The sequence below is a fragment of the Aphelocoma coerulescens genome, chromosome 15 (genome assembly GCF_041296385.1).
Source record: "Aphelocoma coerulescens isolate FSJ_1873_10779 chromosome 15, UR_Acoe_1.0, whole genome shotgun sequence".
Classification (NCBI taxonomy): Eukaryota; Metazoa; Chordata; class Aves; order Passeriformes; family Corvidae; genus Aphelocoma; species Aphelocoma coerulescens.
In genome coordinates, this window is record NC_091029.1 from 4,073,762 (window position 1) to 4,100,926 (window position 27,165).

Here is a 27,165-nt window from a genome sequence, read left to right on the forward strand (position 1 = left end):
CGGGGCGGGCCGCGCCGCGCTCGCGGGCCCGAGGCCGCCGTTGTTCGCGCTCCCCGCAGCGCCCGAAGGCCGCGGCCCCGCCGGGACCCCCATGTGAGCGGCGGGCGGCGCGGGGGGGGCCGGCGCACCGCGACCCGCCGGGGCCACGGGGGAAGATGACATCGCGGAGGTGAGGCGGGAGCGGCGGCCGGGCCGGCGGGGAGGGCGGCGGGCAGGGGCCGCTGCTTCTGGGGCGCCTCCGCGCCCGCTCCCGGGGGCTGCGGGGATGGGGCTGCTCCCCGCGGGCGGGCAGGACCCCCGCGACCCACCCCGGCAGCGCCCACCCCGCCCGTTCCCGGGGGGATATCCCCGCTCCCGGATCCCGCTCCCCGCCCGTTCCCTGGGGGATCTCCCCGGGGTCGAGGGTTCGGGTGGTTTAGAGTCTCTCCGACTCCCGTTGGCGGCCGCAGCTGCGCCGGCGTCCCCGATTTGGGGGGGGGTTCAGGTGCGTGTCCCCATGGAGCACCGGAGCCGAGGGATGAGCTGTTGGTGTGTGGGACCTGCTCGGTACCGAGCCCCGGGGTTCGCGTTCCATCGAGGGCCGGCACCGCTGATTTACCGACCCTAAAACACGACCCAGCTGCAAAAGGAGTGTTCCTGCGCTCTTAGTCGGTTATCAGCATTCACTTTAATTTCAAACCCTTGTGGCACTGTTAAAGCACGATGAGAAACAGCCGAATCCATTTCTTTGTTGTAGCTTCTCACTGTCCTTAATAGATTTTAATATTTGTCTGGTACCTGCTCTCCTTTTGGGCTCAGAGGTTTAGGTGAGGGTTGAACTTTAGAGGAATTATTGTCACAGAAATTATAGCCTGTTTTTAACAGACCTATTCTGAGATTCATGGAATCTCAGAATGGTTTAGGCTGGAAGGGACCGTAAAAATCATCCCATTCCACCCCCTGCCACGGGCAGAGACACCTTCTGCTATCCCAGGGTGCTCCAAGCTCTGTCCAACCTGGCCTTGGACACTTCCAGGGATGGGGCAGCCACAATTTCAATTGATTCACCTCTATCAGCAATACCTATTAAATTATAATTGCTCCAAGGATAAGTTGTCCTCTCTCTTCTGCTGCTCAAGATGGTGATTCTGGATGGGTTGGTTTCAATCCATGGCCATTTATAGTTGGATTTGGGGTTGAACTCTATGGAGGATCTTTAGTCTGCGTTGGATTTTCTGGTTGTCCCTGTCACACTGGGAACAAGGCTACAAGTTACCTTTTGGAAAGATTGTGAACTGCCTCCTTGCCAGGAATAATTCTGTTACTCAGCTCAGAACTCTAAATTGTAACTTGTGAGGGAGACTGAAGAAAAGATGGGAAATATCAACTGATGAGCCTATAAATAGGAGTAATTAAAGTACCCGTCAGCACATCCCCAGTACTGTGGTTGTGACAGCTGAGACAGAACCGATTTCATCTCTCCTGCTCTTGCAAAGGTGATTAAAAAACCCAATCACAGCATGGAAAATTGTATTGATTTATTTCTTTTTGTTTGGGAAGAGAGAGATGTGCTGGCAGCGTGTGACTTAGGGAGCACAGCTCCTGCTGGTCTTTGCTGGACCATGACAACAAAAAAAGGGATAAATGTAGGAAGGATGGATTTTCCACCATGATTTTTTTTTCCATCAGAAGATTCCTTGCTTTGCTGATACCCCCTCAGTTTTGTAAATGAGACCTTGGTATTTCGCTGGTTACTTTCTTACCAACATTTCCACCTTGCTGTGAACTAATTATGGATTGGGAACGGTGTATCCCAAGCCCCCGACTGCGGGAATTGCAGCGGGAGGGACGGTGAGGAGCCGGTTTGAGCAGAGCGTGGGTTTGGGTGACTTCTGTGATTGTATTTACTGCCCTTGGCTGGGGCAGCTCTGCACCTGCTCCCACGGAGATGGGGAGGGAAAGCAGGATAAAAAGCCCAAAATGCATTCCATCTCTATAAAAGGAAGCGTCAGAGCAGGTCCTGGGTGGGGGGTGGTGTCACTGGGGAGTGCTGGCCCTTTGCTGTCCCCTCCCAGTTTGGAAGGGCCGCAGCCCCAAGGTTGGGAGCACAAGGGATGGCAGCACTTCAAGGAGGATCGTCCTCCCGGCCGGAACCGCTGGCAGGGATCACTGACACCCCCATTCTGCTATTTGGGGTGGCTGACAAATGCAGCTTCCTACTCAAAGCCAAAAATACGGAGCTGAGGGAGCAGGAGGACAAGGCGCCAGCAGAACCAGAGTTACATAAAGTGCAAGAAACCCTCCCAGGTGTAGCTTGGCTTTGCTGCACTTGGTTTTCAGCATAATGTTGGGATTATTTTATGGGAGTGAGATTTTGGGGTTTAAAGGATCTCTCGTGTGTTTAACCTCTCCTTTAAATGATGGTTAAAGAACAGGTTATTTGTAATCGCCTCTGTACATAAACCATTATTTTTCCTTTACTGTAACAGCTCATGTACAGTGACTTCCTTCAGGTTCAGGGTGGGACACAGAAGATATTCCATGGGTGAAAGTTTGTGGAATGTCAGTGTGATAAATCTGGAGAACCAATTCCAATCATTTCTCCTCTGTTTGTTTAGATATTTTTTGATGTAAATTCCAAAACTTACCGAGGTTTCTCTTGAATCCTGTGCCTATTTAAAAAGCTTGTGAACTGTTCAAGTTATTACTGCACATTTTTTGGTGGGGTTTGTTTTGTTTTCTCCTAATGGAAGTAAAATTTTGGGAGTGGAAATGTGGTAATTATGGTAAATATATTATCAGCTTCTCCAGGCTACCTGTTGTAGGCTGAAATGTGTTATTTAATGTTCAGTTCATTCCAGGTACTGATACTTGCACAGTTTCTTTTGTGAGAACTTTCCTTGACCTTGAATAATCATTAGATAAATGTAACATTACTAATTAGTTCATTCCCATTTGCTGTGATAACTTGGGAGTATTTTTGAATGTTTTTTTCCACGTCCTGTGCATAAATATGATATTTTCTGTGTTGTTCTTCAGTGAAAGATGGGGACTATTCACTAGATTTTCGTGGTGCAAGTAGAATATTATTTACTGAGGGGAAAAAAAGCAAGATTCTCAATAAGATTCACACAATTTACTTCTAAAATGGATCCTAATTCCCATTTGAATGACTTGCTAGAGATCTGGATTTTCTGGAACCTTTAAACTCCAGAACATTTCTGAAGAGAATGGTCTGGATAAGGCTTTGGTGGGAATATTGGCAACTGTTCAGTAGAGAAGGAATTGCTACAACAATTGCAATAATAACCCTACATTTAGACCTGTGCTCTCATATTTTGCTGATTTAGCAATGTAGCCTGAAATGCTGAGTGGATCAGGAAGGATCAGGAATGCTGTTCAATTTTTCTGGATATAACACTCCTCTCTCTGTGACAAGCCCAGCTGTGGAGGGTTTTTTTGGATATATTTTGCTGTGTTTTGGCAAAACCCAGAGGTGTACAAAGAGGAGCAGGCTGACTTCTTTCTGCACACAAGAATGAGCGTTTAACTCTGAAAATTAAAGGTGACTTTTTAATTGCCAAGTGCAAAGGTGACAGAGCCGACCTTGGGGTGCTCACATCCCTGCTCTGATGGTTTATTTTTAGGATTTGGCTTCTAAAATCCTCACCAAGTCCTTTCATGCAGAACTCGTTTGGGGCTGCAATAAAAATGGGTAATTCCAGATAAGAGCAAAAGCAGTGGTGACACCGAGTGGCTCCAAATAAGTCTCCAAAGTCAATGCCAGAGGTGGGGACAGGGAGCTGTTGGCCACAGCCCAGCCCCAGCTCTGCCTGGGCTCTGGGATAGTCATTGAGGGCAGTTTGTGGGTGGTGAGGATCAATAGGAGATTCCTCTGTGGTTGTATTTAAGCGGGATAGATCCGACCCCGGCTCCACATTCCTGGGAGGAAGAGCAGTGGGCTGTCCATGCTGGGAGTTCCTTCCTGACCCCCTCAGCTGTGCCCTAAACCATGAGGTTTTGTTCAGGTTTTAACCTTCAAAATGTTGTCAAGTGTCACTTTGGATGTTTTGTGTTATTTTTAGGTATTTTTCCTGTTTGTCTTTCAGTTTCTTTGTGTGCTCTGTTTTCCTGGAGTAAGGAAATACCACTTCTGGTCTGTGTTTATGTTGTGTACCTTTGATATCATTTTAATGCAAGCAGTCAGGGTGTGGATAAGTGTAATCCTTGGGCTTACAAAAAAATTGCAATATATAAAATTGCAAGATGAAATTAATAATGAATGGGAATGTTATTAATTTAGGTACAAAACTCAGTTTGGAAGCTGTCAGATCGCTCTGCGTGAGTTAACCCTGAAAACCTGCTGTTTATTTATTAACATTCTTTATTTTTAACCTCTTGTAGATGGTTTCATCCAAATATCACTGGGGTGGAGGCAGAAAACCTGCTGTTAACAAGAGGAGTCGATGGCAGCTTCCTGGCACGGCCCAGCAAAAGTAACCCAGGAGACTTCACACTCTCTGTTAGGTGAGTTTGGATCTTTCCAGTCTTGGTAATGATCTTAATTTGCTGCTGTCCTGTGGGGAAAGGGCTGTGGATGAACTCTGTGGAAGAGGTGAAAGAATGCACAGATCACTTTTTAGTGTCGTCCACCTCTCCCTCTTCTTTTTCTCCCATTTTCCCCAAAGAGCTCCTCAAATACTTTTCCCCAGCTCTAGGTTGGAGGGGAGTAAATTCTGATTTTACAGCCAGACAAAAAAGTTCAGGGGAAGCAGAAATAGGTTGATAATAACATTGCTTTTAGCCCTTTCCAAATTCATTTGATAACCAGCTGAAAGCAGCAGAGGTGTTGGGAATTCGTGATCCAGCAGGAAATCCAGACTCTCCTCACACAGGAAAAGTCAGCAAGTTTTTAAGGGCAACTGTGGCTTTTTCAGCTTCCAAAATAGGCCTTCTGTGACAGTTGTCCCCTGACACTGTGTGGTGGGGATGGGGAAAAGACAGCAAGAGGAAGTAGATAAAGGAAAAGGGAAAAGTGGGATTGGTGATAAGAGTTTGTGCTGCTTGGATACTTGTGAGATAACGGGCCTTGCGGCATAGGAGGGGATTCCTACTGGGAGCTGCTCTTCCTTCATATTAGAGACTGTGGCAGCAGGCAAAGGCAAATGTTTCCTGAGGGAGAGACCTCGGGAGCTGGTGGGAATTCTGGATGGGTCCCTCCAGAATGCCAAACTCCTCTCACCCTCCACCCTTGTGCTTGGGTGTGGAATTTTGTGTGGGATTTCTGCTGGGACTCATGAGGCTGCAGGATTTACGCTGCCTTCAAGGATCCCTCCAGCATGGAATTGTTTTCCTGTTCCCCCTGCCTGGTGGGCAGAGAAGCTGAAGCAGAGGGGCAGTAGCTCAGCTCTTCTGCCATAGTTTAGTGCTGGAATTGTGAGTATGGATTTCTCCACCTCAGGCATCACCAAATGTAAAACTGATTGATTGATTGATTGATCAGCTGACTCGGGAAGGGGTTCTTTGTCCTCTCTTTCAAATCTCAGACGAACTGGAGCTGTCACCCACATCAAGATCCAGAACACAGGTGACTACTATGACCTCTACGGGGGAGAGAAGTTTGCCACGCTGGCTGAGCTGGTCCAGTATTACATGGAACACCATGGGCAGCTCAAGGAGAAGAATGGAGATGTCATAGAGCTGAAATATCCCCTCAACTGTGCTGACCCCACATCAGAAAGGTCAGAGAAGTGGTGGAGCCTCGATGTCCTTGTGCTTCTTAACACATGCCCCGTTTATCCCTCTTAACGCTCAGCCTCCGTCTGGGAAAAGGGTGGCCACAACCTTGGATTCATTTCAGGGAGGTTCCTTGTAAAATAGATCAATAAATGTGGTTAAAGGTGAAGCAATCCAAGCCTCAGAAGCTGTTCCCTTCAGCATTCTGCCTTGGGTGGGACAGGACTAAAAAAGAGGGCATAATTCCCTTTATTTTTACTGGGAGAATGTTTAATTGGAGAAGTTCTGGCTCTGTTGTTGCTGCAAGGAATTCCCAGGGATATTTCTGGGCGTAACTTTTTGTGCTTTTCCTAGAAAGTGAAGGCCATACAAATCCTCAGATTCCTCAAACTCCTGAGGAGTGTGGCTGATAGGAGAATTTGAGACTCTGGATTTGAGGAAATGTCAGGGGTCAGAACTAAACCAGTGTATTCCTAGAAGTGAAAAAAACAAGGAAAATTACTCAAACAAGTTCTCTCAGTCCTCAGAATGGCTTAGCAGAGCTGGGGAGGATTGATGCTTTTCTGGCCCTATTTCCTGAAGAATTGAGGCTGCTGGGATTATCCTCTCCAGTTCCTAATGGGATAGAAGGGTGAGGTCTCAAAGGTGTGAAATTCCCACAAGTTTATCAGGAAAGTTTCATGAAGGACATGAAAGAAGAATGCATGCCTTGACTGAGGGGAAGGTTGCAGTGTGACCTGGTGTGTATTGGAATCCACTGGGATTGTTGTGAAGGATCCAGATCAAAGCTTCACTGGAAGCTTGCAGGAAGTTCCATGGAAGTGCTTTGAAGCATTTCTGTCCTCACTGGTGTGCACCTGGACACTTCCAAGGTTTATTTTATTCATTATTTTTACAAACTGAGGTTTTCCCTAGACCTGGCCACCGCTGAGTGAACAGAAGGGATTTAATTTTATAACAAATACCTGGAACGAGTGGATTCAGCTGCAATGCTAAGCAGGGTGTCACCCTCTATGTCCCTTTATTTCCAGGTGGTTTCACGGACATCTCTCTGGGAGAGAAGCTGAGAAACTCTTGACAGAGAAAGGAAAACATGGGAGTTTCCTGGTGAGGGAGAGCCAGAGCCACCCTGGGGACTTTGTCCTCTCCGTGAGGACGGGGGATGACAAAGGAGAGAGCAACGATGGCAAATCCAAGGTGACACACGTCATGATCCACTGCCAGGTAGGAAAAGCAGGAAATCCATGGACCCGGGAGCTCTGGATACGTTCCCCCTATCCCTGGGGGTGCTGCAGGTCATCCCTTTGATCAAATTCACTCCTCTGATGCCATCAGAATTCCAGCAGGGATTGTTTTTGTTGGGCTGACTGGCTCCTGTCAAAGGCCTTCTGGCCCAAATCACACTTTGCTGTGCTCAGGGAGCCTCCTGGATGGATTCTATCAAAATAGGAGTGATTGGATAAATGGAGATTCATCCACAGATGTCTCTCTCCTGTCAGTTCAGGCAGTTGCACCTGTAGATGATCAGCAGTCTGTGAAAACGAGTGTTCACTCCAAGGAATGCCTTGAAATCAAAATCTTCAATTTAATACAAGGTTGTTCTTCACTGTACTGCTATTAAATTACAATTTTGGTATTTAATATATGCCCATGGGTTGCTATTTAAAAAATCATCATAGATTTTTTAAAAATCACACCTTTTTGTCATTCTCTTTTACTTCTGTTGTGCCCAAAGACTTAATTGTATAAAAACACCTAAAATGAAGTAACAGAAGTAGTTTGGAGGTAGAAATCATCCACCAGGACTGTAAATGCTGAATTACCAGAATATGTTTATTTTTTCCAGAAAACCTCTCCTTTTTGCAGTTAGCATTTATGCCATTGAGGAAAATAACTTGGCTTTGCTTCCTTAAAATTGGGGTGGTGCCAGGCAGTACCAGCCTGTCAGGACCCAATCATACACTGAATTTTGGAAACCAATTCAAATCCCTAATTCCTGGATTCTCACCCCATGGCTTCAGTATCTGCTTGAGCTGCCTGGACACCAGTTCAGAGGGAATCAGCTCTCTAAAAAAGCAGATAAACTGATTTTCAAGGAGATGGCAAAAAAGGGGATGTCCTGCCAAGGGTCTGTGTTTCTGTTTATTGAAGTTCTATCCTTCAGCAGAATGATTTTAGTAGAGTTTTCTACTTTTTCTGCATCATTTGAAAGGTTATTTCTGATGCAAGGCACAGCCTGAAGGGGCTGTGATGGTGGGAAGTGCATTGATTTTGAGGAGCATTTGCCTTTCCAGGATCTCAAATACGACGTTGGCGGAGGGGAGAAGTTTGACTCTCTGACAGATCTGGTGGAGCATTACAAGAAGAACCCCATGGTGGAGACTTTGGGCACCGTGTTGCAACTCAAACAGGTGAGTGGAAGGACAGGACACCCCTGAGTTTGGCCACCTCCAGGATGTGTTGTTGGAATGCAGCTTTTCCACACTTCCTGCAAGACTTTATCTTTTCTGAGGCAAAAAGTGAAGGGTTAAACTTGATGAAATGGATGACAAAGTCATTTAAATGGGAATAATTGTTGTCATGTTTGTGAAGGGATAGAGTGTTGTCTCTGAAGTGCAGAATTTCCTGGTCTGTAGGGATTGCAGAACAAGTCCAGAAATGAGACAATTTAATGTATTAAATAAAAACGGTGAGACTTTAAAAGCAACTGTTCACCATCCCCTTCCTCACTGCCCTTTGCTTGAATTCCAAAGTTCTGACATCCAAAATGATGCCTGGATGCTAAAATTCTCATTAAATTATCTTTAGCTTAGGGGATTTGTGTTTGAATTGTCTTTCCATGGTTGTGATCTGCTAACCCTGTGCTGTTTGGGGTCTGTGTCCCTCAGCCCCTGAACACCACCCGGATCAACGCTGCCGAGATCGAGAGCCGAGTGAGGGAGCTCAGCAAACTGGCAGAGACCACGGATAAAGTCAAGCAGGGCTTCTGGGAAGAGTTTGAGGTGATTCCTTGCATTCCAAGTAATGTTTTCTCCAGTGTTTCCTGCAGTTTTCAGTCTCACACTGCTAAAGTCCCGTTGGGTTCTGCCTTCCTGGCATTTCCTCCTCTCCGTCACTTCAGATCCCTGTTCTTGCTCCCATCTCCAGGGGTTGAAGTTTTGCCAGCTCCACTCTCATGGCTTGAAATATTTGCCTTTTTTTCCTGATTCTCAGAGTGCTTTTTATCCAATCCCTCCTGGATATCCTCCTTGCCACGAGGGAGCCTCATGTTACCCCTGTGTTTGTCCCACCGGGACAATCCATCGAATTCCTTCTGCAGTTTGGGAAGTTGGGAACCATTTCTTTAGGGAACCTTCCATTTCTCAGTCAATTCATTGCCCTTGTCCTTGTGGCTTTTTGATACTTGTTTTTGGGGATCTTAAAGCCATTGGGAAGTGGTAGAAAGCTCTGGGATGGAGCAACATGGATTATATGCATTCCTTGGACTTCTGGAGATTTATTTTCGTTTTGTTTTGGTGTTTCATTTCTCTCTGCAGGCAAAATTCCAATTTTCTTCCAGAAAGAGCGTGTAGTGACAGGACAGGGGGAATGGCTTCAAACTGGAAGAAGTTTAGATGGGATATTAGGAAGAAATCCTTCCAGAATTTGGAAGAAACTCAGCCCAGGGAAGCTGTGGCTGCCCCATCCCTGGAAGCGTTCAAGGCCAGATTGGACAGGGCTTGGAGCAACCTGGGATAGTGGAATGATTTGGATTGTGAGAGACCTTAAATCCCATCCCATCCCACCCCCTGCCATGGGCAGGGACACCTTCCACTATCCCAGGTTGCTCCAAGCCCCAGCCAACCTCTCCTGGAACACTCCAGGCTGGATATGATGGACTGGTTTATACCTCACAGACACATAACCACCAGTGGAGTCTGGAATTCCACCAGCAGATGGCAACAGGAAACTGGGAAGTGCTGAGGGAGCTCCAGAGAGGCTGGTTTGGGCTATACGAGGCTGGTTTGAGCAACTTCCTGAGTAGTGATGGATTTGCAAAGTGACCATCCTTGGAGAAACCCTCTTTGATCAGAAATATCCATTAGCTAAATGTGCTGTCCAGTGGGCTCTGGTTACTGCCAGGAGAAGGAAAAGAAATCCATGAAAAGTGAAGGAATTAGCACAGAGGTGTGTGAGGGGAATATCAGATGGTGAGGTCATGGCAGTGGGAAATGGTAAAATGAGGATTAAGCTTTCTCCTTCCTCTTTCCAGAGAAAGGGGAGAGTCCTTGATCCAGGGCTGCTGAATGGTCAGAATGGCCAGAATTCCATCTGGAGAGGGAAGGAAGTCAGCAGAGGTCGTGTGTGTGGAAAGGGGTTGTTGGTTTGGCAAAACATAACTGAGCTATGAATTCACAGTTCTTTCCTGACCTCTTGGTCCACGTTGAAGAAATCTGTCTTGGAGTGGATTTCTCAGTGGGCCTTGGAAGCAAAGTGTTTTCCTTACAGAAGGAAAAGTCTTAGAGGAAAAGCAAATAAAAGAAGGATTTTACCTGTGAGAGACATTGCACTTCTTTTTCTTCTTCACTGCTGTCAGTGAGGTCAGCACTAACCCTCATTTTTTTTGGGAATGAAGCCCTCTCCCAGCAGTTTTAGTGCCCTGCTTTTCCATTCCCCTCAGGGAAGCTCCAGCTGTCCCCCGTGGTGGCAGGAGGGGGGAGCACACTCCAGGTTGTCCATGGATCCCTGTCTGTGCTGTTCAGGAGCTGCCAGGCCAGATGGTGGATTTAAATTACTTGTCTCCAGGCAGGAATGAGCCTCTTGTCCCAGGAACCACCAGACAGGAATGCTGACAGTCCTTGTAATGTTTTTCCTCCTGAAAAATGGTTATTTCTGAGCTCAGTGCTGGGGTGTTGTAGCGAAATCGAGGAGGATATTCCAGATTTATGGTTGTGTTGTTCCAGCTCTGAATGGGCTTGTTGGGAGTTGCTGCTGCTCGTGGATCTCTCCTCAGGGATGCTCCAAGCAATAATAATTAACTCTAGGAAGGAAGATGTGGTTTCCACACATTTAATTGCTTCCATTCTTTAACTCGCTGGGAAAGTTTAGCTCTCAGTCCTTTTGCCTGGAATTCCACAGGCAGTGCATTTGGAAATTCCGTTTTCTGTCCTTTGTCACAAGCTTGAAACTTTGCACCTCTTACATTTCTTTGGCTTTCCCTGGCTTTAGGATGAGCCTAATTATCCAAGGTCATTAAGTGAGGGAGTAACAGACTGAGACAGGAGGGAGCAAATGTGCCAAGCTTTAAATAAAAGCAGGAGCCTGGAGGGTGGGAATGATGAGGGGAGCAGCTTCCAAAGCCTGAATGTTCCTTTTAGTGGGGCCAGAACTGCTTTGGGGAGGAAAACTTGGAGCAAAGCATTGGAATCCTGGTGCCTCCAGCTCCAGGGAGCTTTGGGAGAAGGGAGGTTTGGGACTGGGGAGATTTGCCATGAAACAGCATGGCTGTGAAAGTATGGAATTGCTGCTGTCCCTGGGACATTGTGTTCCAGAAATCCCCTCTCCGGGTTGTTCCTTCACTGGGATAATTTATGGATAACCCCATTTGTAGTCACCTAATGCCCTTCTCCTCCCTTTTCTCTGGGAGAAGGGATTGCTGTGAGCATGGACCAGTCCATCCTGCTTCTTTTGAGCCCCCCTGTCTGTGCTCTCCCCTCAGACCTTGCAGCAGCAGGAATGCAAACTCCTCTACAGCCGCAAGGAAGGGCAGCGCCAGGAAAACAAGAACAAAAATAGATACAAAAACATTTTACCCTGTAAGTATTGATCCTTCATTGCCATTTAATGTTCCTCTGGTTCATTTCCCTCATTAATACAGGGTTAATTAAGCACCACTGAGCTTTGGCTTCTCTTTAATGATAATTTCCCCTCTTATCAGGATTATCCCGTGATTTCCAGTTTGGGTTCAAACATTTGCACTTTGTGGATATTTGTAATATTGCTTTTTATCTTCAGCTTTCATTTAAAAGCCTCATATCCCTCAGCTGTTACTCAACAGGCTGCAATGCTTCAATTTAAGAGGATTAATTTGGGGGACAAAACTGCGACGTGCAAATCCCGAAGCTTTGCCTTGCCTTAGTGTTGGAGTGTCCCTGTGTTCCTGAGTTCCCAGGACACGGATGTGTTTTGATCCAGCTGGTCATGGCCACTTTAGAGGAAGCAAAAGAGGCAATTTGCAATGTTCTAATCACTAATTTACTGAGTTGGATAATTAATTAACATCCATTTTTGCAGTTGATCACACCAGAGTTGTTCTCCACGATGGCGATCCCAATGAACCTGTCTCAGACTATATCAATGCTAATATTATTATGGTGAGTGTATTCCCACCTCCCATCCCATGGCTCCTCTTCCCTAAATCCAAGGGAATCTCGTCACCATTTGTTAAATTGGTTGGTCTTTTCTCCCCCCTCTAGCCTGAGTTTGAAACCAAGTGCAACAACTCAAAGCCAAAAAAAAGCTACATTGCTACCCAAGGCTGCCTGCAGAACACGGTGAATGATTTCTGGAGGATGGTGTTCCAGGAGAATTCCCGAGTTATTGTCATGACCACAAAAGAAGTGGAAAGAGGAAAGGTAAAGCCAGACTCCAGCTGGCCTTGGGAAAGGTTGTGATATTTGAGTGCAAGTAAGGACTAAACTGACTGGGATAAATTGATTTATAGCTGGAATCTGGTGGTCCACCAGATTCCTTGGAGCTCTGGAAGGTGCTGAGGGTCCTTTTTTTACTGGTGCCTGTGGGAATTGGGGATATATCCCTGTCATATCAATCCTCCCTTCCTTAAGGATTGCCTGCTGAAGTTTTAGCTGCTGAATGTGAATCTCTGGATTTCCAGCTTACTCAAGGAAGGAGGCACTGGGATGGGAGATGTGGCCAAGCAGGAGTTCTGTGTGCTTGAAGGGAAAGAATTCCCTGCTCCTGGAGCTAAAGTCTTGCCATTTATTTTAGCTCATCAAGCCTGCATGGACCTCCTTAAAAAAGCAGAATTAGGGGATTTTATTATTACAAGACTGAACATAAGAGATGATGCTTCTTACCTGGGAACTGCTCTGGCAGGATTTAATGCTCTCAAAGAGGAATTTTCCCTGCAATGGTGTATCCCAAAAACCCTCTGTTTCCCTTTGGAGTACAGGGATCTTGTCTTGCTCCCTGGCCTCTGGCAAACCTGGGGATATTTCAGTTTGTTTCTGCTTTCTAATGACACAAGGCAGGAAAGAATAGGAGTAGTGGAATGCTGATATCCTGGCAACAGCCACATACAGCTTCCTGGGGATTGTATGGATTTACCTTTGGAATTTGTTGCTTCTGATCTTTTTTCTGGTTGATAAACACTTTCTGTTCTCTCTCCTCTTCTTTTAAAGTTTCTCTGCTTCTTCCACATGCCACTGCCCACCTTTTTCCCTTTTCCCATATTCCCATGATGGGTTTCTGAAGGGAAAGCTGTTTTAGGGGAGCATCACTTGTGGGAAAAAAATCCAATTAAAACCTGAAGTTTTTCTGGGGGTGACCGATGGTTTCAGGGGTTCCTCACCCCCAGGAACTTCGTGTGTGTGGACTGAAGACAAATAACAGAAGATTTTACAGGATTCTGTCCCTAACTGAGGTGTCAAAGCTGCCACTGCTGCTGTTTGTTGGAGCCATTAGACTTGGTCTCGTGGATTTTATTTTTTTTTTACTCTTTGTCTTGTGGATCTTTTTCTAGTCTTTGTAAAGTTCTGCCACTTCATCACCCTGATAAAGGGACAGGATTTGTGTTTCCTTCTTGAGAATGCACTGAAGGAGGGAGAGGCTCCGAAATAAATGACAGGGTTGTTTTGGCAGAGTTGGCTTGAATACACCTTTCTTTCTTCAAGTTATTTATTTTTTAAGAACCTCCTGGATGGCCTCTGCTCCTCTGCTGTTTCTCCATTCTTCTTCCCAAAGTTTGCTCAGCCCTTTTGCTGGAGAAAACACTTTAATACTGGATTAATTCACCAGTGCTGCATTGCTTATTGTTTCTTTACCCTTGATTGTTTTTTGATGCCTATTTCACTTTGTAAAAAATTGCAAATACCAGTCCTAATATCAAATCAAAGCTTTTTTTATCTCAGGCCAAGCAGTTTGCAGGAAGGAGAGAACCCTTTGCAGCAGGGCTGCCTCCAAGAGCTCATAGCCTGAGGAAGGGAGGAACTGTGGAACATCCCAGTCCTGCACCGAGTCCTGAGTGTGCTTTAAAGTGCAGAAGCAGCAAATCCTCAGAAATTAAAAGAGTTGGGGTTTGGAGGCAGTTCAGCAACCCCTCCAGCAGAGCAAAGCTTATTTGAACATCATGTTGCTGCTCAGACTTGCTCTACCAAGTGCTCAGAGCTCTGCATTGAAAAAACCTGCAAATTATTTCTGCTGGCACCCCTGAAATCAGCGGTATTTGCTTCAGTTTCTCCCCTTGTGACAGGGAAAGGAGGGCAAAAATAGCAGGACAGCATCTTGTTGCCTACGTGGGATGTGTTCAAGCATCTTACTCTGCCTTGGGCTGGCAGAAGGAGCTTCCCTGTGCTGTGTTCTCTCCTGGATATTGAGAATAAACTGCAGATAGACCCTATTGCTGTGTAGGACTTGATGTTTGCTCTGTGTTTGCTCTTGCTGGAGCCTGCTCCTACTGTAATTTCTACTTTGCTGCTGCATTCCCAGGAGTTGCTCTTTCTTTACCTGTCCCTGGAGCCCAATCCAAGTGCTGACAGGTGAAAATCCATTCCTTAGGGGATGGAATTTATCCCTGGGCAAAGATAATCTGGATGGAGAAGCAGCAACACCACAAACTCTGCATTTTAGAAGCTACAGACCCCTGGACTGCTCTTTGCAGGAGCCTGAACCCTCTTTGGTGATGGAATCAGAGCTGTGTCAGCCCTTCCTGCCCCAAGCCATGGAAAAAGCAAGCATCCAAGTTTTATTTCTGCTGGAAATGATTTATACCTTTGACCTTTACTTCTTTTGCAGCCTGTAGGGTTTGGGCTGTGGAACAGCCTGTGGGGCTGAATTCTGCTGGAATTCTGTATTTTGAGACCCAGGGATGGAAGGAGATATAAAAAGCAGGATTTGAAGCTCCAGGTTTTGAAAATCCAGGCACAAAATATCCCAAAAGGTGCTAGGAGGACAGGTGGCCTGTAGCTGTCTGAAATTATCCAGTGTTTGTTATGGAGAGGAGAAACTTCCCATTAAAATGTTCCTTACCTCGTCAGCTGCTTGTCTTCTCTGGATTCTGAAATGAGAGCTTCAGGGTTGTGTTCACCAGTTTGCAAAGCAGCATTTTTTTTTCCTGCCTGATTATTCCCTTTTGTTTTTTTGGTTGTTGTTGGTGGGATTTTTCTTTTAATTTATTTTTTATTTTGAAATCTTGCAGAGTAAGTGTGTCAAGTACTGGCCAGATGAATATTCCCTGAAGGAATACGGAGTGATGCGTGTCCGGAATGTGAAGGAGAGTGCAGCACACGATTACACCCTGAGAGAGCTGAAACTTTCCAAAGTTGGCCAGGTGAGTCCAAGAGTAACTCTGTCCTTTTAGTTCAGCTTGTGGATCACCAAAGGAAAAATGGCAGGAGCAGCTCATTTCTCTGGAATCAATAAAAGCACTCAGAGATTAATAAATGGAGCCCTGGCTTTCCTTGAAGCTCCACGTTTGGTTCCATCCATCTTTTTCTTTGCCCTTGGGATAATTGAAGATTCTCCTACCTAAGCAGCTTTTGGCAGGAGAGGCACTGCTGCAGAGCTTGGAGGGAATGTGGGAGGAGGGATAATGCTTTTAACTGAGGACACTTCAATCCAGCCAGGCATTTGCTCCCTCATGGAAATGGTTGCACGGAAAGGAAAGAGGAAAGGAAAGGTAAGGTTAGGTTGTGTGTAGGTCCAGGGTATGGAAAATTCACTTAAGGGAAGGGATAAAAAGGTGAGGAAACAGCATGGAAATGGCACTTCTTGTTAAGGAGCAGTTCAGATCAGGAAGGAGAAGTAGATCAGGGGATTTAGTGACTGATGTGCCAGGCCAGGAAGGGCCCTGGCTCGTTCCCTCCTTTCAGAGTTGTGAAGCTGTGGCAGCTGTGCTCAGGTGGGATTTGGGATATGCCCCCTCCCCACTGGACTCAGCTGTGCCCCATAAATGCTTTTGGAGCTGGATTTGGACCTGAAGGCTTTTCCATGTCCTGGCCTCTTCCTCGCAGGGGAACACAGAGAGGACGGTGTGGCAGTACCACTTCCGAACCTGGCCCGACCACGGCGTTCCCAGCGATCCCGGGGGTGTCCTGGATTTCCTGGAGGAGGTGCACCACAAGCAGGAGAGCATTCCTGATGCAGGACCTGTGGTGGTCCACTGCAGGTGAGGGATGGGCTGGGCTCCTCCTGCTACTCCTCCTTTTGGCCCAGGGAGCTGAGACCTTCAAAAAAGGCCAAATTTCCCTGGGAGCTGCTCAGAATTCCCTTTGTTTTCTGTCTGTACAATGTCACATTCCACGTGGGTGGCACAGGGTCCCCTTGGGAAGGGATTTCAGAGTGTGAACTTTGTATAAATGAGAATTTCTGCCGTTGGATGAGAAGGTTGGACCAGTTCTGGCTGGAGCATTTCAAGTGCAGGATCATGGGAATTCCTGTGTCCCATCCTACCTGTGAAGGCTCTCTCCTTTTTGGCTGTTTTCAGCTTATAAAAGAGATGCTTTTTTAGGCAAGGAAATTTTACATCTGGCCTTATGGTTTTTTTTTCTGATTCAGGGGTGTTTATAAACACTGAAAGACAGAAGTGCTGATTTCTGTCCCTTCCAGGAGGTCTCTGCTCACTGTTGGCTCTGTGGTTTGACTCTGGCTGTAATTTGGAAGCCCCTGGCTGTAATTTGGAAGCCCCTGGCTATAATTTGGAAGCCTCCTCTCTCCTAATGCCAGACTCTTCCCTGGGCTGGGGTTTTGCTGTGCGTTCAGAAAGAGCAAAACAATTAAATTCCCTTTTTTTCCCCCCTTCTTCCAGTGCTGGGATTGGGCGAACAGGAACTTTCATTGTCATTGATATCCTCATTGACATCATCCGAGAGAAAGGTACCCTTTTCCCTCTTGATTTCCCTGCCTGTTCAGGGATCCACCCCGGGAATGCTGATGGAGGATTCAGGTGAGCTCCACCCTCACCATGTTGATTTTCCTGCTCTTCCCATTCCCATGGTTGTCCCCAGGGGTGGACTGTGACATCGATGTCCCCAAGACCATCCAGATGGTGAGGTCCCAGCGCTCAGGGATGGTGCAGACAGAGGCCCAGTACAGGTTCATTTACATGGCAGTGCAGCACTACATCGAGACCCTCCAGCGCAGGATCGAGGAGGAGCAGGTGGGTCCATCCCAAATATCCAACAGGAACCCAGCAGGATTCCAGCAGGGAGCAGCGTTGGGGGGGGATTTTGGGAGGAATTATGTTGTGGGAGGGCTGGGGCTGAAGGTGTGAACACTCTCCTGTATTTCAGTTCATTATGCTTAGGAGTTAATTAAATTATCAAGTGGAATCCTCTCCTTAAATTACTAAGTGGAATTTTCTCTTTAAATTATTAGGTGGAATCCTCTCCTTAAATTAGGCAGAATCCTCTCCCTAAAATATTAAGTGGAATCTTCTCCTTACATTATTGGGTGGAATCCTCTCCATAAATTACTAAGTGGAATTTTCTCTTTAAAATAAGAGGTGGAATCCTCTCCATAAATTACTAAGTGGAATTTTCTCTTTAAAATAAGTGGAATCCTCTCCTACCCTCCCTGTCCCCAGCCCTGCCCCCAGATCTCAAATTCCCTTCCTATTATTGAATTTCCTGTGCAGGAAGAATAAAAGTTAAGGGTCTGTTAATTAAAGCAGGACCTTGTGATCTTTGTGTTTTAAAGAGATTTCAAATCTTGTTCCCTGCATTCCTGAAAGGAGAAAATCAGATGCTGATCGCTCCAGTTCCAATTTGGGAATTTATTGGTAGCAAATCAATCTATTGGAGTGGAAAATGAAAGGGTGAGCGTGCTGATCCAACAGAAAGCACTTCCAGGAGTGTGGTGGGATCAGAAATGTTTGGGAATATGTGGTGACAACCATCCCAACACCTTCCCCTCCCCCGTCCTGCTCAGGGAATTCCTTGTGCTCCAGTTCTGGGGGGTTTTACAGCAGTTTCCTGGTTTGGTGATAAAGAGCTGCTGTTTTCTCCCTGTCCCTGCTGCTCCCTGCCCTGACCTCAGAGCAGTTGGGATTTGTACCTTTTGCTTTCTATGCTAATTAGTCCATATTTTTACTCTTTTTAGTACCTTTTTCCCTGCTAGGGACTTCCCACTTGTACTGAGTTAGTTCCTCTTTATCAGCTGGTTCCTGCAAAATATCCTTGTGGTCCATTCCACAAATTCTGCATTCCACGTGTCCACGATCCACCTTTCTCTCCCAGACTTCATTCATTGAAGCAAATCCAGATTTGCTCAACAAAACTTTTCCCAAGCTGTGTTCCCACAAACAGCTCAGGACAGCTTTGCTAAATGCTGGCTAAGAGTGGTTTAAGAATCACCAGGAGCACCAGAACGAGCTGGGTGAGTTGTGAGCGTGTTTCAGGAGACCATCTTGGAAAAGCTTCAATCCTAGGAATGTTCTTCGTGGAAATTCAGGAGTCAGAACTCCCCGGAGGTTCCACCAGCCTCTGCTGTGAGATTGGGTCAGGCCTCAGGACTTGCTGGAGCATTAAAAACCCCAAATAAACCCACAGCCCCCTCCCCACACCCCAACTCTGTGCAAAACTTTAATTTCTACGTTGTAGGTTTCGGTGTTTTCAGGCATAGTGGATGCCTGGAAAAAAAGGAAAAATCCATATCCCGTCTCTTTCCCGGCGTAGTTCCCTGGCAGGATCTGGAGCTGGGTGCCAGCAAAATTGGCTGCAGCCTGGAGCATATGTGCAGAATCCAAATAACAGCTTGGCTGCTTTTTATATCAAACCTAATGGGCTCAGATATTATTTCATTAGAGCTCCTGCAAACAACGGGGTCGCTCCGTTGGCCCCGGCTCCGAGCTGGAAATAAGGTCAGTGGGAAGCCCACTGGCTGCTCAAGAATGAAGTGGGGAGTTTTCTGCCAAGGAAATGAGGATGGAGTGCATTCAGAGGGTTGGGTGTGTTCCTCTGGAGGCAGTGGGATGGGGGAAAATGGGGTTTTGCAGGTTTTGTCTCAGTGATAGCTTGAGCCAAGCTTTCGGTGTGCTCAGTGCTGTGTTCCCTGCAGAACTGAGCTCTCCCCTCGCAGACAAACCTAAAACCACCCGTGGTTATCTCCTCTTGGAATTACTGCACTGTCTCAATGATTGTTTGCTGGGATTAACCCCAAACCTGGCTTTTTGTGGTGTGTTTTGCTTCACAGAAGAGCAAGAGGAAAGGTCACGAGTACACAAACATTAAATATTCGTTATCGGACCAGACGAGCGGCGATCAGAGCCCTCTCCCCCCCTGCACCCCAACCCCAACGTGTCCAGAGTAAGTTCAGTCCTGCTCTCAGTTTTGAGCTGTTCTATCTCATCTTCAGAGACCTCAAACAAGGCTGAGTTACCCCAGAACCTGCCCTGTTGTCCTGGGCTTTGCTCTGAAATAAATCCAGTAAAATTAATTGTCCCTGAATTATGTGGTGTGTACAATAGGATTTCTTTTTTGTCTCAAGTGAGATTGTTGGGACTCTAAATAATCCTGATTTCATTTCAGAATGAGAGAAGATAGTGCTAGAGTATATGAAAATGTGGGGCTGATGCAACAGCAGAAGAGTTTCAGATGAGAAGATGTTCAGAGCCTTCCAGGTGTGTATGGCCAGGGGACAGTCTGTGTCCAGCCTGGCTTGGGACAAAATGTACCCAGCAATGCCCAAAATGCTTGGAATTTATCCCCCTCGGGGTGCCTGAGTTCCAAAAGCTAATTTTAATTTAATTTTAATGACACCTATACACAATCTCACCTTCTACTGCCAAAGCACCTACACAGTTTCTAAGCCAGGGTTGAGACTTTGGGTTAGGATTTATTGAGTCCAAACTGAGCACTTCTGTACAATGCCTGAATAAGAAAGAACTGCTGGGTTTCCTCCTAAATAATTCTTCCTTTTTTTTTTTTTTTTCCCCTTTCTCAGACATGAAAATGGTTTTCAAAAAGGTCAAGAAAGAGATGGAAGAAGCTTCACGTGACCAGTGAGCTCTGAGGGCTTGGTACCTTTTTCTTTGTGGTTTTAATCCTTCAGTAGGCAAAACTTCAGAGCATCTAAAGATTGTTTTTATCTCTTCTCTCCAATTTCCAATTGCTCGTTTTCCAAATAAAAGGAAATCCTTTCTACAAGGTAGACAATTACTTTGTAGAGTCAGTTTTGAATCCTGCAAACTGTTGGACTGTCATCCATTTGGGTTTTTTTTAAATAGTATTTTGGTTTCACAGTATGGCTGTTAGTGGGGTTTGTTTTTTTTTTTCCTTATTTGAGCAGTTGTGGGGTTTTTGGGGGGGCAGTGGGTGGGTGGTGGGTGGTGGGAGAGCGATGCCATGGATAAATCCGTGACACTAAAATGTAAAATACTGATTTTGGGAACAATGTGGATTGTTGGAAAACAGTGGATCACCAGCGTGGATAGAACCAAGTGCATGATCAAATTAGTCCTGATACATTTCAAACTCAGACTGAGCTTCCTGGGGTGAGCAGTTCTTGAGATGAAGGTGCTTTCTTGTGATAATTGGTGGCTTTGATTCCAATTTTGCTGCGTGGCCGGATGGGCTATTTTGGAGGAATTTATGCAAAGTTGCTCTTACATCAAACAAAGTTTCTTTTCCGTGATCTCTGCCCAGAATAGGAATTCCCAGTGTCCTTCAGGAGCCTCAGTGACCTGGGGGTTCTTTGTGAGGACACTCTGTGGTGACTTTATGCTCAATTCAATGAGACTGAACTGGCAGAATTCAGCTATTAATTAAGAAGTTGCAGGATGTTAAAACCAGTGAGACCAGTAACCCACTGTTGGTGTCAGGGAGCCTTCCTCCCCTTGTGCTGGAGAGGTGGAAGCTGTGGAGGAGCCTCCTGGATTTTTAGGAAGGCTCTGTGCTAGTGGGGAAGGAGGGATCCCGGGATTCCTCGTGGGACAGGGAGCAGCGAGGCCACACCGGGGGCACTGTCCCACCCCAAGTGCCTTTAGGATCTGCCTGGACCTTCCTGTCCCAATCCCATGAAGAATCATCTGGAACCACTTGTGATTGTCAGGGAGACAAAGCCTCTTCCAGAGGCTCCCCAGGGAAGATCTGGTGAGCTGCCACTCATTCCTTCCCTTGGCCTGGAATTCCTTCCAGTGGCCTGGACCAGCAGCTCCCGTTGAAGCCGTGGATGGCAGGACCAGGTCCAAGGAGTGGGGCCTGGTGTCTCCCCAGCACCTTGTCCCCGGTTTTGGGGACGCTCTGTGACTTCAGTGGTGTTCAGGAATGATTCCCACCCTCACACAGGATGCCTGAGCTGTGTGTGCAGGGCACAGGGCCGCTGGAATGGGGTTATTGGCCTTCCTGGTGGAATTCTGCTGGAGGCTGGAATGTAATTACTGCAGCTCTGTGAGAGGTGAAGTGGGAGATTCCATTCCCTGGTCCTCGGAGTGCTTTGCAAATCCCAATATTTGAGCAGTTTTGAACTGAATGAAGGTGCTTTGTTAATGTTGAGCAGGATTTTCTTCCTTGGCCTCTTGTCCTTTTTGTCTTCGGGGGCTTTGGGATTTGATTTTTTGGAACTCCTGTCACCAGCACACCCTAAACGTGTTCAACTGTCATGGCCTTATGCTCTAGCCCTAAATCCTTGTGCCCTTCCTAGACTGGAATAGATGATGAGGAGAGAGAAATGGGGTGATTTGGCAGTGAAATTCCTGCTCTCCATCCCCTGCCATCCTGTCCCTATTCCCAGCTCCCTCCTGCTGAGCAAGGATCACTTGGAAGTGTTGGGATTTGCATGGAGCAATTAATTATTTGCCTCAGACTCTGTGCAGAGACAAATTCTGTGCTTCAGAGGTTGGAGCAAGGTGGGGACACACCCAGGTGGGGTTTGGAGCTGCTCTGCTCCATACTGGGAAGTCAGGGGTGGGAAAAGTCAGGAGAAAGGAGGGAAGGATCCTGAGGGAATCTCAGCTCTCTGCACTCAGCTCATGTGAAGTGTCTTAAAAGCTGGACCTGTGTAAGCAGCAATCAGCCCATGGCCAGCACAACGTTGCCTCCTGACCTCGTTCAGAACCTGCCTCTGGAGGAGTTTGTTTGGAATTGTTTTCCTTGGGAGCAGGAATTCTTGCTGCAGAATGTGTATGAATCCTGGGGAGCACACGGTGGGGGAATGTCAGTGAGGGGGGAGCAGGATCTGAAAGATTGTGGGTAAAGGAATAAATTCTCCTTTCTGAACCAGCACTGGGCACCAAAGGGGAGCCCCTGCACCCTAAAATCTGTCACCAGAGATGGGGAGGGTTCTTAAAGCATTTCCTACATCGATTCCAGCAAATCACTTTGGGGTTCTGACAGATGAAGCAACGAAGAGAAACATCCTTTGGTTCAGGGGAGATTGGTGATGTGGGATTCAGGCATTCCCAGTTGTAGGGAATTCAGTGGAAGCAGTGCTGGCTGAGCTTGTTCTGGAGCAGGGATGGGAAAAGGATGCAGGGCTCCAGGGTTCTCTCAGAGAAGCCTTTGTAGCACGAGGGAAGTTTACCCCAACTACCAAGGCACAGTGATTGATGCCAGGATGAATCTGCTGCAGACTCCATTTACTGAATGTTTTAGAGATCAACCTTAATTCCAGCTAATTCCTGTTAGGCCTGATTGGTTCTATTAATCCTGACCAAACTTGCCTTTTTTCCTCCTAAAAGAAGTGTTTGAGACACGATTAACCAGGACACAGCTAACAAAAGAATCCAACCCGTTCCCTTTTTTCCTTGTAGGGCTGAGGAAATTCGCAGCTGGGACTAAGATGTGTTGTCAGGGTTTGATTTTCTACCCGTAGCTCCATTATTTCAAATTAATTGTTCATTTCTCCCTTTTCAATAGTGAAAGGTAATGAATAATTTCAAGCCTGTTTATTTATGACATTACTGTGATTTTTTTTTTAATTGCAGTACTAAAAACTAATTAAAAACGATCTTATTAGGTGGAATAGGCCTTGCATTTTTTTTTTCCTGCACTGTATGAAGTATTGTACCAGAGTATTAAATGAAATGTAATATTTTATTGCAAAATTTCTATCCTTTAAAAGGAATACATTTAGGATGTCATCAATTTGATGTGAATCATGTAAATGTTGAGAAATGAGCTGTTTATTCTCCATCTGGTGTTTCAAAAAGATTTCACCTCTTGCCTTTTGCCCACGGTCTGTAGCCCATTTACAGTTGTCAAAATGTGACATTAAATAATAGTTCCTGTATAGAAATAGTGGTGGTTGTCCATTGTTTTCTGGGCTGGTATTTATGGGATTTAATTCAGTTGCAGTGGGGTTGTTCTTTTTTATTGCTGCCAAGCTGTGTTATCAAGAATAAACCATACCTGTAAACAGCAGAAAATCCATTAAAAAAAAAAAAAGGGAAAAAAAGGCATTCAAAAAAGGCAAAAAAAAATTATAAATAAATAAAAATCATTTTCTAACCATGGTTTGTCAGTCCCTGTGTTCTCCAGCTGCAGGCACCAAGGATGGGATATTGGGAAGGAATTCTTCCCTGGGAGAGGGGGGAGGGACTGGGATGGAATTCCCAGAGCAGCTGTGGCTGCCCCACCCCTGGAAGTGTCCAAGGCCAGGTTGAACGGGGCTTGGAGCAGCCTGGGATAGAGGCAGGGGATGGAACTGGATGATCCTTAAGACCCCTTCCAAGCCAAACCATTCCAGGATTCTGCAATTCCATGCTCAAAGCTGGAAGGGGCTTGGCCTCTCCTTTTGCTCTTAGTGTGTGATCAGTTTTCACTGGGAAGGAAGGACAATCCTGTTCTTTCTCTCTCCACGTCACCCTCAGCTCCAGCCAGCTCTGCTGGGATGAGGGAGAGAAGCTGCTGCTCCCACTCCTGCTGCTCCTTCCTTCTGCCTTCCACCTCTTGCTCCGTTTGGTTTTGGGGATCTGCTGTTTCCAAGGTCCTTTAATGCCAGCCCCGTGCAGGGACTCCAGGGAGAGGTTGGTGCTCAGAGCAGGAGCTGGATTCTATCCCAAGCTCCTCTGCCAGCTGCTCCTCCTGCCACTCTTCAAAAGCTCTCAGCATTCCTGACTCCCTCACGCTTGGAGCCAGGCACTTCCCAAAATGTCACATTCTCTGGGCCAGAGCGGAATGCCTGCCCTGAGGTTTTCCATAGCTTAGGTCCATCAATACTGGTTTTTCCTTCTCAAATCCATTGGGAATGTTCCCACGAGGGCTGTCCTTGCTGTTGTTGATCCCAGAAACCAGCCTGCCTGAAGGGGTTTGAATCCCAGGAAGGTCCCACTGAGTGCTGCCTCTCTCTCCCGCTTTCGGGGCTGAGCGTTAAAAACGGAGCTGGAACTTTCCAGGGAATAAATCAGCTCAACCCGAGCAGTGCTGGTTGAACAGCAGCAGAATCTGGAGTAAAACAAGCTTTGATCTCAAGGCAGAGGCGCATCCTGGAGATAATCCAGTGAAATGGCAGGAAGGAGGCAGAGCCAGGGGTTGGCAGCGGGATCCAAACAAGGCCAGGAGCTTTGTGGAGCAGCAGCTTGGCTCTAAGGCGATTATCCCACAGAGGAAGATGGATTTATTTGTTTTTATGAACACATCCAACAGTTTGCATCCATCTCTGGGTGGTTTTATAATCCCTGCCGGGGCTGGGGAGGGAGAGAAGGAGGGAAAAAGGGAAGGAGGGGAGGGAGGGACAGTTCCAATCTGAGAACTTTGACGAAGATTGAAAGTGATGGTGCTGGGGTGACGCTTGGTGTCTCCTGGCTTTGACTCCTGCTTGGGGTGACACTTCCAGCCCCTCCTGCTTAGGGTGACACACTTCCAGCCCTTCCTGCTTTGTGGTGACACTTCCAGCCCCTCCTGCTGCTCCCAGCTGTCCGTGTTTCCCACGTAGGTGAGTATAAACCCATTTATTCTCGCGGCGTTCTTGGTGTTTGTACAAACAGAGGTGATCAGATATTGCTCAAGGACGAGTTTCTTATCTCCCTAAACCCTTGAAACTTTGGCTGACTGTTCTCCAGGATGAATTCCTGCGCACTATGGGTTGGGGGAATTCTGAGTCACGCAGCTGCTCTCCCGAACGCGGCAGGAAAAGGGAAGATGTCCTTCAATCCACATCTTTGCTGTGTCCTGACAATTGTTTTTCCAGCCCAACTCTCTTGGCAGAGCTGGTGCAAACCAGGTTCTGTTTTCAGGGTGGCAATTCCTGTTTCATGTCCCTGGTTGTGTCTTTGGAGCCTTCCCATTCCCAGGCCTTTTCTCGGGATCGCCCCGGAGCTCAGTGCATGCCTCTTGTGCCTCAACTCCTGGAAATCTTCCTTTGCCTTGAACAGGGGCCTGAGGCTCGAGTGTGGCTCTAATTTTTCCCTTTGTCTTTGGTAAATCTTGGGAAGGATACCTTCAAAGCATCCTTAATATGCTGCTCTCTTCCCGTTTTCCCCACGGAGCCAGGCAGCGGAACAATGCTGAGATCAAAACGTTGGATTTGAAACATCCCAGCTCTCCCAAGGAATGCCTCGAGTGTTGGAAGGGCTGTGACATTTTTAGCACATCTCGTCTTGACAGCTCCCTGCTTCTCCTGACTCTGTGCAGGTTTGATCCTGATGGAGGAAAAGTCTTTGGATTCTTCTGCTTTTCCCAATCTCCTTATCTGTGTCATTGAGAATGGGAGGGGGAGGAACTCCCTCGTCTCTCTTGTGCTGGGAATCAGGCTGAGAAGTGCTGTGATTCCTTCTGCTCTTTTTATTTAACGGTGTTATGTCTGAGCTGGAGTTTAGGATTGTTTTCCTGGCTGGAATTTTTAATTTGATGCCAGTCCCATGGGTATTTCTGGCTGTGGATGGCACTTGAGGGATACAAAGTGCTGGAGAGAGAAATACACACGAGCGGTGGCTTTTTCAAACTCCTTGATCCCGCTGATCTTTGTGCATTGAGGTTCTGTATTTGTGGACTGGGTGGTGGGATGGGTGCGGAATGTGTTCCCATCCTTCAGGCTCCCAAGCCCTCCAGCCCATCAGAGATTTGGGATATTGCCCATTGATTCCCATCCCTCGAGGCTCCAGAGCTCAGGGAAGGCAGCACTCGGAGCGTCCCTGCTGGATCTCTGCCATTCCCAGGGTCCTGCCCTCACCTCCTTCCCAGCTCTGTGCTCCGGAGCCTGCTGCTGTCCCTAATAAAGGGATTGCACCAAAAGCTGCCTGGAATCAATCCCTAAGGATTCTCCCACGAGGATCTTAAGGAAGTTGACCTTACTGATCCACAGCAGCTCGTAATTGTCCAAATCAGCCCAGCTCCTCTGGGCACCCTGTGCCAGGGCCTTCCCACCCTCACAGTGTGGGACATTCCCAATATCCCATCTAAACTTACTCTCTTTACCCCAGCGGCACCACAAGAACCTGAGTGAGACATCCAGGTGCAGCTCCCAGGGCTGGATTGCCAAATCCACTCCCCTGGAAGCTCCAGTTTTGGAACAAAGGAGATTATTTTGGGCTCTGGTGCCACCAGCCCCAAGCATCACCCACAGGGCATCATCCAGGGCAGCTTCCAGCCGCGTTTCCCAAACCATCCCAGTGCCAGGATCCCATTCCTTTGCATCACAACCTCACTCTTACAGGTTTGGCGTTAATTAGTTGTGCTTTAAACGTGCAAAAATCGCTGTGACTTCGCGTTTTCCCTCCCTCCCTGCCCCTTCCCGCCTTCCCCGTGGCGTTCTCCCGGCGTTTTCCTGGGATTTAGCAGCGCTGTGCAGGCCCAGGGCTCCTCATGCCGGGGCTGATCCGTGCTGGAGCTGTTTTATCTCTATTAATAGCGATTTCCTCACGGAGGATTTTTCTGCTTCCGTGCGCTGAGGGAAGGTTGCTTTCAAATTCTCTCCCTATCGCTCCCGATAAACGGTGTGTCAGCTCCAGGACAAACAGGCAGGATGGGGAAAGGCGTTGCCACGGCAACGCAGGGATGTCGGTGATTGGTATCCATGGCGATTGTTGCTAAATTCTGAGAGGTTTTAAAGACGCTTTTTTTGGGGGGGGGGGGGAGGTGGTTTTTTTGGAACATAACGGGTGCGCTGCTGCCTGCGGGGCCGGCGGCGCCGGGAGCACACGCGGGGGTGTGGCCGCACACGTGCCGGCGCCTGCTTCCCGCAGGGAATTCGGCAGGAATGAGCAGGGAGGGGGAGTTTATTTCAAGGCCCTCTGGATGCTGTGTCATGTGGCATCGCCAGCCCTGTCCCAACCTGCCTGCCCCGGGGATCCTTCCCCGC

General features: G+C 47.2%; 1 protein-coding gene across 1 annotated transcript; it reads left to right on the forward strand.

Annotated features, from left to right (window-relative positions):
• Window positions 1–10: 10 nt before the first annotated feature.
• Window positions 11–20,117, forward strand: PTPN11 (protein tyrosine phosphatase non-receptor type 11). The gene is made up of 16 exons (XM_069030528.1): window positions 11–169; window positions 4,384–4,506; window positions 5,526–5,720; window positions 6,747–6,939; window positions 8,010–8,126; window positions 8,604–8,717; window positions 11,414–11,510; window positions 11,989–12,068; window positions 12,171–12,329; window positions 15,131–15,262; window positions 15,945–16,099; window positions 16,739–16,806; window positions 16,938–17,089; window positions 19,123–19,235; window positions 19,458–19,549; window positions 19,873–20,117. Exons 1-15 carry the CDS (start codon window positions 156–158, stop codon window positions 19,525–19,527), a joined length of 1,782 nt encoding a protein of 593 aa, XP_068886629.1. The 5' UTR covers window positions 11–155; the 3' UTR covers window positions 19,528–19,549; window positions 19,873–20,117.
• The last annotated feature ends 7,048 nt before the right edge of the window (window positions 20,118–27,165 follow it).